The sequence below is a fragment of the Erpetoichthys calabaricus genome, chromosome 12 (assembly GCF_900747795.2).
Source record: "Erpetoichthys calabaricus chromosome 12, fErpCal1.3, whole genome shotgun sequence".
NCBI classification, from domain to species: Eukaryota; Metazoa; Chordata; class Cladistia; order Polypteriformes; family Polypteridae; genus Erpetoichthys; species Erpetoichthys calabaricus.
Window position 1 is genome coordinate 158343842 of NC_041405.2, and position 13163 is coordinate 158357004.

At 41.5% G+C, this 13163-nt stretch overlaps 1 protein-coding gene across 1 annotated transcript in view; it reads left to right on the forward strand.

Moving 5' to 3' along the window:
* The first annotated feature begins 2261 nt into the window (after nt 1-2261).
* Nucleotides 2262-13163, forward strand: part of apc2 (APC regulator of WNT signaling pathway 2) — a 119597-nt gene continuing 108695 nt past the window's right edge. Inside the window, exon 1 of the mRNA XM_028816616.2 lies at nt 2262-2418. Coding sequence (XP_028672449.2) covers nt 2365-2418 — 54 coding nt within the window. The 5' untranslated portion in view covers nt 2262-2364. The remainder of the gene's footprint in view (nt 2419-13163) is intronic.

The window sequence follows — 13163 nt, forward strand, 5'->3', positions numbered from 1 at the left end:
AGCAGCAACGTCTCCACTTCCTTCAGTGGCTCAAGTAAGGCAAGACTAACCAGTTCTCATCACATTCTATAGAGACCACCGTCCTGACCGGCCGCATCTCCGTCTGGTTTGGTGACTGAAGTGTTTCTGACCGTAAGGTCCTACAATCGATAGTACAGAAAAGACCGTTGGGTCCTCTCTGCCCTCCATTACAGACATCTTTGTAAAGTGATGTATCCGCATTGTGAAGGACCACTCCACACTCCCTCCACCATGGTCCTTTTGCCACAGTCTGGCTAATATCTCTAATGAATGTGTGTGACATATTTAGTCTTGCTGATCGGACATAAAACCGCAGTGAAAAGGTACAAGGTAAGGCAGACAGTACCGAGCCGTCCTGAAGGGGGCGCATGCGTGCCCAACAGTTTGCTCGTTGCTGCTATTCTTCTACGCAGAGGCGCCGATAAGTTAGCGACATCAGAAAGTCAAGTGCACTGCGGCGGGCCGTTTATTTTTATTTTTTTGTTCCGGCTGACTGCCAAAATGGAAGATTTAAGATTTTTAAAACTAAAGGAAAATAAGGAGGACTTTTACAAAAAAGTGACGGAGATTTTCGTGGAGAAGGATAGGCGCATGGACTTCATTTACAAATAAAGGTAAGACGGTAAAAGGTTTTCAATTTTGCAAAATAAATGGGATCAGACTAAAAAAAAAACAATCCAATATTTAAAAGCTAAATTTTGACTTTAAATAAAATATTCTTTTATTGTTCTTGTTATCCTTTTATTGAACAGTCTGCATTAAAATTGATTAAAGCATCAGAATAAAAAAAAAAACTTAATATTTCAATTAAATTCAAAATTGAAACCCGTTTTTTTTTGTACACCACTATATACTGTCATTTGTATTGAATGAGTTTGAATTGTGGAATTGCAACGGCAAATTTAGAACACATGGAGGGTGAGGTGTAAATGCGCTCTCTCTCTCCGCTATAATTGTAACGTTCTTTCTCAGCCAAATATGCGCCTTACCTGTGTGTGTGTAAAGAATGCTGATAAGATATGAAACATAACCCGTATGTGCATGCCGTAAATCAAATAGTGAATAAGCTACTCTTTGGGGTTCATATATTTATAAATCTCACTCTGAAGGAGTCAGCGCCTCTCCAGCCATGGACCTCACCGCACGTCACTGGTATGGATGCTGTGATAATAAAGCTACTAGACTTGACTTAGGTGGTCTGGCGATGCTAATCTAGCCAGTGTGTGGGGGTTTGTGTGTTCGCCTCCTGATGGGCTTCTGTCAAATCCTGATGTTGTTCCTGCCTTGCACCAGGTGCTGACTGGGTTAGGCTCCATCTTCCTCACGCCCATGCTCTGGATAAGCTAAGCTGGTTTAGAAACTCGAGGGGTGAATGTAAGCGAGTGAGGGGGTGAAGGGTAAAGCTGTGTACTTGGGCCTTTATATAGCGCCTTTCTGGAGTCCACCCCATTCCCGTATATTAGAGAGCGAGCGAGACCTGCCGGATGAATCGACTCACAGAAAGGTGCCGGCCCTTCCACTTAACAAGCAGTTCTCCTTCTTGTCCACTGGAGGGCTCCCGTATACGAATATCGCATTTTAACAGCGTCCCACGCCGGCCTTGCGTTGTCGAGTGCACAGGGGCTCGACTTTACTGTGGGGGTCTCACTCCTAATCTTTGGCTCAACTCCATGACTGAGTTGTTTTTTTTTATGTGCGGTCTTCAGTCCCGCACGATTTGATTTTTTTTCTGAGGAATACATTAGAAGGGCCCCATTACGCCTCCTTGGTTCTACCAGTTAATAGCGCGCTGTTTGCCCTTCAGTGTAAAGTGCTTTATAATTGGCGTGTAGAGAAAAGCCAAGCAAAATGACACCTTTTATTGGCTAACTAGAAAGATTACAATATGCAAGCTTTCGAGGCAACTCAGGCCCCTTCTTCAGGCAAGATGTAATCAAGATGTAATTGGCGTGGAAAAACAGACAGCAGAGGCAATGATGGAGCTGGGAGGCCCCCATCGCCCACCCTCATTCTTTATAACGGTGTGAACTGCACGCTTTTAAATGAAGCCGCGGTAAATCAGCAGTAAATCAGATCTCACCTGAAGACCCCCAGCTCTCCCCCACCCCAACTCACACGCCACACACACACACGCGCGCGCGCACGCACACACCCGACTGTGATGTCAAGAGAGGTGAACGCGAAGACGGCCTTGAGTCACAACGGCTTGCTACACAACAGCGCCCCCTAGCGGACGAGCCCGTCTGCTCAGTGAGTCCCAGCCCTGCAGGCTGCGCGAAGAAGACACAGCGAGCGGGGCGCAGCGAAAGGAGGCGAGCGGCGTCGGAGAGCGCGGCGGCGTTCATGGTCTTTCTGTGGATGAGCTCTCTGCTACAGTCCGCCCTTTTCAGAGATGAGGTGAGTGACTTGGCTGAGTGACTGAGTGGTCGGTCCTCGAAGTATCCGTCGGAATGACAGGCGCTGGCTGACCGGAATGATGCGGCGGCAGCGGCGGCTGAGCTGCGGTGCTGATGAGAATTTGGTGCGGAGCCTAGCAGCGGAGGACGCGCAGTCGTGTTGGGGGCTCGGTGTTTATTTCATTTGGTGTAAAAACTCATTATTACTTATACTTATTATATATTTTAGATATTTTAGCCATTTTCTTCCTTAATATCGCAATCCGTTATTTGATTCGGGATCATTACATGCTGGAGGTTTCTGCTGTTATGTTTTTATTATTACCTGGAGAGTGATGGTGTTTGGTTGGGGGGAGGGGGGGGGGGGGTGATAGGAGACTATGTGATGCCCTTGTTGTCCCCTATGCCCCCCTCCCCACATACTGTTTGGTAATGCAGATCTGTGGGGTTATCGGCGAAGGCCGGGCATCTGTACATGTAGACAAGAGGAATGCCAGGCGGTCCCCCTTTGTTATCGGCACGGGACAGCGCCCAGTCCGGTCCCGCCGGGCAGCAGTACGGCATGTCTGCATGTGCCCCTTCGGCGTCATGGCTTGATGCCACCTAAATGGTTTAACTGTCCAGATGGTCACGGCTTTGCTCAATAGCGTTCGTATGTGCGCAGACCGCAGCAGCTCCTTTATGTGTTTATGAGATGGCGAGCAGTGCCACCTGCCAGCGCTGGAAGGTGACACCGCGCAGCATCCTTCAAGACAGCCTGATCTGCAGCGGTGGGCCACAGGGCACCCTTCAAGCCAGGAGCGAGCCTTCAATAAGGGTCCATCGGCACCAGCAATCTGACAGTTTATATAGCGCCTTTCATAGATACTCTCGTCACAAAGCCGAACGCAATAAATAATAAAGACATTTTATTTATAGCGACTTTCCTAGAAACCCTCATCATTCAGACGAATACAATGAACAATAATAATAATAATAATAATAATAATAATAATAATAATAATAATACATTTAATCTGTAGAGCGCCTTTGCTAGAAACCCTCACCGCAAAGCCAAGTACAATAAATAATATTTGATTTATGCACCTTTCCTAGATAACCGCATCACAAAGCCGAAAGCAATAAATTAATAATACTAATAATAATAATAATAATAACACATTTTATTTGTTTATCCCTACACACCCGTGTGGAATGCAGTAAACAGTAATATATTTTATTTATATAGACATGCTTTCCTAGACACGCTCATCACAAAGCTAAACGCAATTAATAATAAAATTAATAGTAATAATAATAATAATAATAATAGTAATAACACATTTTATTTGTATATCCCTACACACCCATGTGGAATGCAGTAAACAGTAATATATTTTATTTATATAGACATGCTTTCCTAGACACGCTCATCACAAAGCTAAACGCAATTAATAATAAAATTAATAGTAATAATAATAATAATAATAATAGTAATAACACATTTTATTTGTATATCCCTACACACCCATGTGGAATGCAGTAAACAGTAATATATTTTATTTATATAGACATGCTTTCCTAGACACGCTCATCACAAAGCTAAACGCAATTAATAATAAAATTAATAGTAATAATAATAATAATAATAATAGTAATAACACATTTTATTTGTATATCCCTACACACCCATGTGGAATGCAGTAAACAGTAATATATTTTATTTATATAGACATGCTTTCCTAGACACGCTCATCACAAAGCTAAACGCAATTAATAATAAAATTAATAGTAATAATAATAATAATAATAATAGTAATAACACATTTTATTTGTATATCCCTACACACCCATGTGGAATGCAGTAAACAGTAATATATTTTATTTATATAGACATGCTTTCCTAGACACGCTCATCACAAAGCTAAACGCAATTAATAATAAAATTAATAGTAATAATAATAATAATAATAATAGTAATAACACATTTTATTTGTATATCCCTACACACCCATGTGGAATGCAGTAAACAGTAATATATTTTATTTATATAGACATGCTTTCCTAGACACGCTCATCACAAAGCTAAACGCAATTAATAATAAAATTAATAGTAATAATAATAATAATAGTAATAACACATTTTATTTGTATATCCCTACACACCCATGTGGAATGCAGTAAACAGTAATATATTTTATTTATATAGACATGCTTTCCTAGACACGCTCATCACAAAGCTAAACGCAATTAATAATAAAATTAATAGTAATAATAATAATAATAGTAATAACACATTTTATTTGTATATCCCTACACACCCATGTGGAATGCAGTAAACAGTAATATATTTTATTTATATAGACATGCTTTCCTAGACACGCTCATCACAAAGCTAAACGCAATTAATAATAAAATTAATAGTAATAATAATAATAATAATAATAGTAATAACACATTTTATTTGTATATCCCTACACACCCATGTGGAATGCAGTAAACAGAAATATATTTTATTTATATAGACATGCTTTCCTAGACACGCTCATCACAAAGCTAAACGCAATTAATAATAAAATTAATAGTAATAATAATAATAATAATAATAGTAATAACACATTTTATTTGTATATCCCTACACACCCGTGTGGAATGCAGTAAACAGTAATATATTTTATTTATATAGACATGCTTTCCTAGACACGCTCATCACAAAGCTAAACGCAATTAATAATAAAATTAATAGTAATAATAATAATAATAATAATAGTAATAACACATTTTATTTGTATATCCCTACACACCCATGTGGAATGCAGTAAACAGTAATATATTTTATTTATATAGACATGCTTTCCTAGACACGCTCATCACAAAGCTAAACGCAATTAATAATAAAATTAATAGTAATAATAATAATAATAATAATAGTAATAACACATTTTATTTGTATATCCCTACACACCCATGTGGAATGCAGTAAACAGTAATATATTTTATTTATATAGACATGCTTTCCTAGACACGCTCATCACAAAGCTAAACGCAATTAATAATAAAATTAATAGTAATAATAATAATAATAATAATAGTAATAACACATTTTATTTGTATATCCCTACACAACCGTGTGGAATGCAGTAAACAGTAATATATTTTATTTATATAGACATGCTTTCCTAGACACGCTCATCACAAAGCTAAACGCAATTAATAATAAAATTAATAGTAATAATAATAATAATAATAATAGTAATAACACATTTTATTTGTATATCCCTACACACCCATGTGGAATGCAGTAAACAGTAATATATTTTATTTATATAGACATGCTTTCCTAGACACCCTCATCACAAAGCCAAACGCAATTAATAATAAAATTAATAATAATAATCATATTATAGTACAGGCTTTAAAAATTTTCGAAGCACCGCACGAGATGAAGATCACACGGTAGCAGCAGCAGCGAGACACCAGCTGATCGAGCAAAGAGGAGGTCAAATGAAAACGGTATTTGTTTCCCATAATGCAGCGTTTCTCAACCTTTAAGTATTTGCGACCCGAGTTTTCATAACAGTTTTAATCGCGCCCCCCCTAATGTTTTTTTGAAAGGAGCCCACTAATACCAATTTGTTCTTTTTTAATTAATGATATATCATAGATGCATATTTTATTATACCTACTTAACTTTTATCGACATTTATCTAACTCTATATTTCTGTTTCTAGTATTAGAATGTAGTTTAAGTTCATTTGTTTCTGTTTTAATAGATGTATTTTTCATATTTTCGATTTTTGTTTTCTTTTTTTCACATCTTCGCGCCCCCCTTCTTGTTACTTTGCGCCCCTCTAGGGGGGCCCGCCCCACAGATTGAGAACCGCTGGTTTAAGAGGGAGTTTCGGAGGAGCGACTGCGTCCCCTTGGGGTGCGTTCAGCCCCCCTCTTCACAGCGGTGTCGTAGCACAGGCCTTGGGGGTTGCGAAGCCCCCTAGTACTTCATATAGAAATATAATCCTTGTCTTGTGGGTTACCCCTCAAATATCCATCCCCATATCTGAGTATGCGAGAAAATCCAGGAGAGAAAGGCGATCAACAAAAAGAAACGAAACAAAACCCAGCGCTCGGCCTCCTTGAGCTGCAGACTCACTACCGTGAATGATTGTTAAAAGTGTATCCAGCAGAGAGAGACGACAACATGGAGCCACCACCCAATGTAAAGTGTAACGACTGCTTAGTCACAAATGCGCTGATTGCACTCACGTGACACGTCTCTCTTGGCACACAAAACAAACAACAGAATAACATAAAAAACAAAATGTAAAATTTATAAAAACAAACAAAAATGGTTAGAACCCTCAAAAAAAAAAATCACTTTAGCTTGATAAAAAAAAAAAACGAACCGAGACACAAAGCTCACAAATGACCACATCAGGCAACTCCTGCTTTCTGTAAAGATTTCTTGCTTTGTTTGTCTCCCTGAGCCAAAGGTTTTTGTGGCTTACACTCCTTTGGGAGACACCACAGGACAGTTGAGCCCATTTTAAATATTAAAAGTTCCCGCAAAGCGGATATTTCCATTTCTGTCTGCACAAACTTTACAATACAATACGGCACAATTTATTTTTGTGTAGCCCAAAATCACACAAGAAGTGCCGCAGTGGGCTTTAACAGGCCCCTGCCTTTTGACAGCCCCCCCCCCCTAGCCTTGACTCTCTAAGAAGACAAGAAAAAACGAGAATAAAAACCAACAGTCGTCAAGGTCAGTGTCGCTTGCAGTTTTGAACGAGCCGAGCACAACTCCCTTCTAGTCTCCCCAGAGCTCACCCATCACTCGTTCAGCAGCTGCGATCCTCTCCGTCCTGACCCCCGTCTTGGTTGCCCCTAGCTGTGTTGCCAGTCCGCTCGGGGTCAGTTGTCGCTTTAACAGCCCTGCCTCTTTTTTTATTTTTTAGTTTTAATTTTATTGTAATCATTCCATACAAATAGATCAATTTCTACAAAACAAAAATAGGATTGAAAACAAATCAACCCCCACCCCTAAGAAAGAGAGCATAGCTAACACAGTAAAACTTAAAGCTAGTAAAATAAAATGCACTAGCCAACCCGCAGCGTAGCATACGCCGCATAATTATGTATTGATGGGTGAACACTTCCTGAAAGACACAGTTGTCCAAATGGGGTGGGTTTGAGGATACGACTGTAGGTGAACGAAAAGATGAAACTCTGGAGAGGGCAACATACAACTGTCCGTGACTGACAATTGGAGGAGCGCCGTCGCACGCTCATTCAGCGATTCACATCCGCGACAAACATGATTCTTCTTAGATTATCCTGTCGTGTCCACCCTCGTTCTCGAAGCATACACACCGCCTGGTCATGTGCCCACTCGCAAGAGCAACTCACAGAGACCCGCCTACCAACTCTAAGACCATGGGATACCCCTCGTAAACTGTTTCACACGGTGCATACAGCGATTCACATCCACGACAAACATGCCTCTTCTTAGATGGTCCTGCCACGTCCACCCTCGTTCTCGAAACATACACACTGCCTGGTCATGTGCCCACTTGCTAGAGCAACTCACAGAGACCTGCCCACCAACTATAAGACCATGGGATACCCCTTGCAAACTGTTTAACACGCTGCATACAACGATTCACATCCGCGACAAACAAACTGTTTTACACGCTGCATACAGCGATTCACATCCGCGACAAACATGATTCTTCTTAGATGATCCTGTCGCGTCCACCCTCGTTCTCGAAGCATACACACCGCCTGGTCATGTGCCCACTCACTAGAGCAACTCATGGAGAAACTCTAAGACCATGGTGTGTAAAACAGTTTGCGATGGTGGACGCGGTCGTGCGTCGTAACCAAAAAGAATAATGAAAAGTCAACGTGGCTCAGAGGTACACGTGAAGTGTAGCAGAGACGAACACGAATGACGCCCTGTTTTGTGAGTTGCTGCATCCGAGTTGGTGGGCATGGCTCTGCGAGTTGTCGTCGTATCCAATGGTCTTAGAGTTGGTGGGTGTGGCTCTGCGAGTTGTCGTCATATCCAATGGTCTTAGAGTTGGTGGGCGTGGCTCCGTCCTGCATGCTTCCATGGGTGTCATGCTTGCGCTGGCGGCGGCTTAGTGAATTATATATATACATTGATGAGTTTATTAGGCGGATACAGATAAATGGAGAAGAAAAAGAAATGAGAAGACAATCTACTTCCTCTGCGCTTCTAAAATATTATTAATTAGATCTGCCAGGTTTTGAAAAAGTTCTGCACAGATCCTCTAAGTGAGAATTTGATTTTTTTCAGTCACATAATATAAAACATCAGTTACCCGCTGACTTAAAAGAGGAGAGTTAGGATTCTTCCAGTTTAGCAAAATAAGTCTACGTGCCAATAGTGTAGTAATTTCCCATTGGGATTAATAAAGTATCTATCTATCTATCTATCTATCTAAAGGCAATGACAGTTGGTTTGTCCTTCTCCGCTTTAAGCCCCTCTCTGAGCCCACCAGACACAGCTGCTAGTGGGTTAAGAGGGATTGGGACCCCAAGGCTGCCTGATAGGCAGTTAAGCATTTTGGTCCAGAATAATGTTAATGTGGTGCAGGCTCAAAACATGCGGCCCAGTGAGGCTGGAGCTCGATTGCAACGTTCGCAGGTTGGCTGTCGTCCTGGAAACATTTTAGACAGTCAGATGTGCTCGATGTATCATTTTGAGTTGTATAATTGTATGCTTTGCACATATGCAACTCGAGTGAATTCTCTGCACTGCTACCTTCCACTCCTTTTCTGAGATGTTGACAGAGAGGTCCTTTTCCCATCATCCTCTTGGATCTTTGAAAGAAAGGGCCTATAAAATAGTTTTTATATATTATAGAAATGCTGACCGAGTCCTCGAGACTGAGCAATATTAGAGGTAGGTGGGAAGTGAGGAAAATCGGGCAGGTTCTGTTTAACAAAGTTTCAGATTTGAAGGTCGTGAAAGAAAAGTGTTTCTGGAAAGTTCAATTCGGAGTGTAATTGTTCGTAGGATGCAAAGACGTTGTCTGTGTAAAGTGATTTAATCCGAAATGTTTTCCAGACATTAAAAACTGCGTATGTTTGAGAGGATGGGAAAAGGTGGTTAACATGCAGAGGTGCCACAGATAAAAGATTCTCCATCTTAAAATACTTCCTACATTGGTTTGTGAGTGAGTGAAGCACAATTGGGTTATTAGTATATTGGCAATTACTTGTATTTATTGGGGCACAAAGCAGGGAATATAAAGAAGTACTACAGGATTTTATTTCTATTGCGGACCAGGCCTGTGTATGTTCATCTATTTGTGTCCATGTTTTTATAGCTTGTATGTTTGCTGCCCAGTAATATAACTGAAAGTTAGGTAAAGCCATGCCACCTTCTGCGTTAGGTCTTTGTAGGGTCGCTCTTTGGATACATAGACATTTTGAATTTCAAATAAATGAGGTTATGGTTGACTCTAATTGCTTAAAAATGATCTGCTGATGTACTGCATATTGGAATGTTTTGAAATAAAAAGAAAAGCGTAGGAAGAATATTCTTCATAACAACGTTAATTATTCCAGATAGAGTGAGATGGAGGGTTGACCATCTATGCAAGGCTTGCTTAATTTTTTCCATACAGAAGGTGAAATTTTGTTGATAAAGAGCTTTATGTTAACTTGTGATATTTACCCCTACGTATTGTGGAATATGACCCGGACACAGACAGGCAGACACGTTTAAATTACCCCACACACGTTTATTTAGGGTCTCCATGATACAATGCATCACTCACAAGCCCCAATACCCCTCAGTCCAGGCCTTATCACAATGCCTTCTTTCTCTCTTTCTCTTCAGACCGCCTCCTTCTCTCCTTCAGCAACCTTGTCCTTTCTTCCACCCAACTCAAGTCCATCTCTGAAGGGAGGCGGCCCCTTTAAATAAGCCCCCGGATGTGCTCCAGGTGTGCTCCCACCGACACGTCCCAGTGTGGCAGAAGTGCCGGCTGTCTCCCCGGAAGCACTCCAGGTGTCCCTGTTCCTCTTCCCCCAGCACTTCCTGTTGTGGCGCAAGTGCTGCGGTCCAGGGTCCTCCAGGTATTGGGGTCCCCCTGGCGGTGACCACGGGCCCCTACAGGGTCGAGCTTCCCAGCTCTGTACCCGTGGCCCCCAGGGTGGTCGCCCCCTCGAGGTCTGGAGGAGGCACAAGCCCTCCTCTGGTCTTCTCGGGCATCCCGGGTGGGTACCACCCCCATCCGGGCACCACAGTATTTAAACTGATCTGCAATAATATAAGGGAAGGTGTCCAATCTGATGTTGTGTGCTTGAGAATTCACTGGAAAGAGCACACGTTTAGTCAAATTGATTCTGAGACCAGAGATCTTTTGAAATTCTGTAAGTGCTGTTAAGACTGATATATACACTGTTGAGGACCTGAGTGGCTGGACCAGGCCAAGGGGACACTCACATAACACCTGGCTGTGACAGATAGAGGGTCATTTCTGGAGGGCGTGTCTGTCTGGGGGGATTGCCAACCAGGATCCCAAGCTGTTTCAACACGTGGTGGGTGCGGCAACATGCGGTACCAGTGCATGCCCCCCATCCTGGCCTGACCTGAAATGCATGCCACTGACACAGTAAGAAGTGTCTTCAGTATACATAACCACTACACTCCTAAAAATAAAGGTGTCAAAGTTCAGAGCAATGCCATAGGGGAACATTTCTGGCTCCTAAAAGAACTCATCAGAAAAAAACCAAAACATTTATTTATTGAAATCTTCAATCAGGCTTCATAGACAGCCATAAAAAGATGATAACAGATACGTGAAATACCAATGGCCAGCTGATTTTTAAAAGGACTCCTGCTGCATACATTCTGAATTATTAACCCACCTAAGCTCTTACTCCCAGAGTTATCCTTCTCGGTGATTTCAACATCCATATTGACATCCTCACATCTAAACTGAGAAATGACTTCCTATCCTTACTGGACTGCTTTGACTTGACACAACATGTTGATTTTCCCACTCACTCTGGTGGTCATATACTGGATCTGATCTGCACTTCTGGACTATCTGTTGCCATCACTTATAGCACTGATTTGGGACTCTCTGACCATAAAGCAGCACTTCTCACTGTCTCATTATCTCTCCCTCCTCTTACCTGTAAACGACAAATTTCTTACAGAAACCTTAAAAATATCTGTCCCTCTATCCTTTCTGAATCCATTTCTGATCTTTTACTGTCTTCTCCTATTCCATCAACACTAGATAGTCTTGTTGTCCACTATAACTCAGCCCTTCATTCAGCATTAGATTAAACAGCTCCTTTAAAACATAAGGAGGTTTCATTTCAACGTTCAGCTCCTTGGTATAACTCAGAATTACGATTTATGAAAGCAGCTGGCCGATGCCTTGAGAGAATGTCACGTAAGTCTGGCCTCACCGTGCACATCCAGGCTTTCAATGACCACCAAAGAGCTTACAGAGAAGCACTAACTGCTGCCAAGAACACTCATTATGGCAGAATAATAGAAAGTGGCCACGATAACCCAAGGGTTTTGTTCTCTGTAGTTAATAAACGACTGGAACCCGCATCTGGCCCAACTACCTCCTCTACTGAAGTCTGTGAGGAATTCCTCCACTTTTTCCTTAACAAAATTAAAGATCTAAATAATTCAACTAACATAAATCCATCATCTGTTTATATCTCTTCCTGTTTCCCACTCCATCCAGCTCCTTCTCTAAGTTCTCACCAGTCACATCTGCTTTGTTAGATGAGGACGACTACTTGTGTACAGGACCCCATCCCCAGCACACTACTTAAATCCTGCCTTCATTCCATAATCCTGACTGTTACAACAATAATAAACTCATTCCTTGACACTGGCTCTGTGACGCTCACTTTTAAAATCGCTTCTGTGACCCCAATGTTAAAAAAGTCTGGTCTTGATGCTGACAGTCTTATCAATTTCCGGCCTCTCTCCCACTTACCTTTCCTGTCAAAAGTTCTTGAACGTGTTGTAGCTTCCCAACTCACCAACTACCTAACCTCTAATAACTTGATGGAACCCTTTCATTCTGGTGTCAGGGCACAGCACAGCTGTGAAACTGCTCTGCTACGGGTAACCAATGATTTACTTATGGCAGCAGACTCTGGACAGACCAGCATATTAATTCTGTTAGACCTCAGTGCAGCATTTGACACTCTGGTCAGACATGACATCCTACTGTCCAGAATGGAGAACATGCTGGGTATCTCTGGCACTGCCCTCCAGTGGTTCAAGTCCTATCTGACTGATAGGCAGGAGTTTGTTAGTCTTGGCAACAGCAGATCCAGCACAGTGCCAGTCACACAAGGAGCTCCTCAGGGCTCTGTCCTCGGCCCTCTTCTCTTCTGTATTTATATGCGTCCCCTTGGTCATATTATACGTAGCTATGGACTGGGTTATCATTTTTATGCAGATGACACTCAACTCTATTTCAATATCAAAAGTGGAACTTCATCAGAGCTTTCTCAGCTCACAATTTCCCTCAGTGAAATTAAAACCTGGATGGAGCAGAACTCTTTAAAATTAAATTGCAACAAAACTGACCTCCTGCAAATTGGGACAATTAAGGGCAACTTCATAAAATGAGTTCCTTCCCAGTCTATCTTGGCGGTGATCTCATCAGACCTGCCTCTACTGTAAAGAATCTTGGTGTCATTTTTGATTCCTCCCTTTCTTATTCTTCCCACATAAACAACATTAAGAAA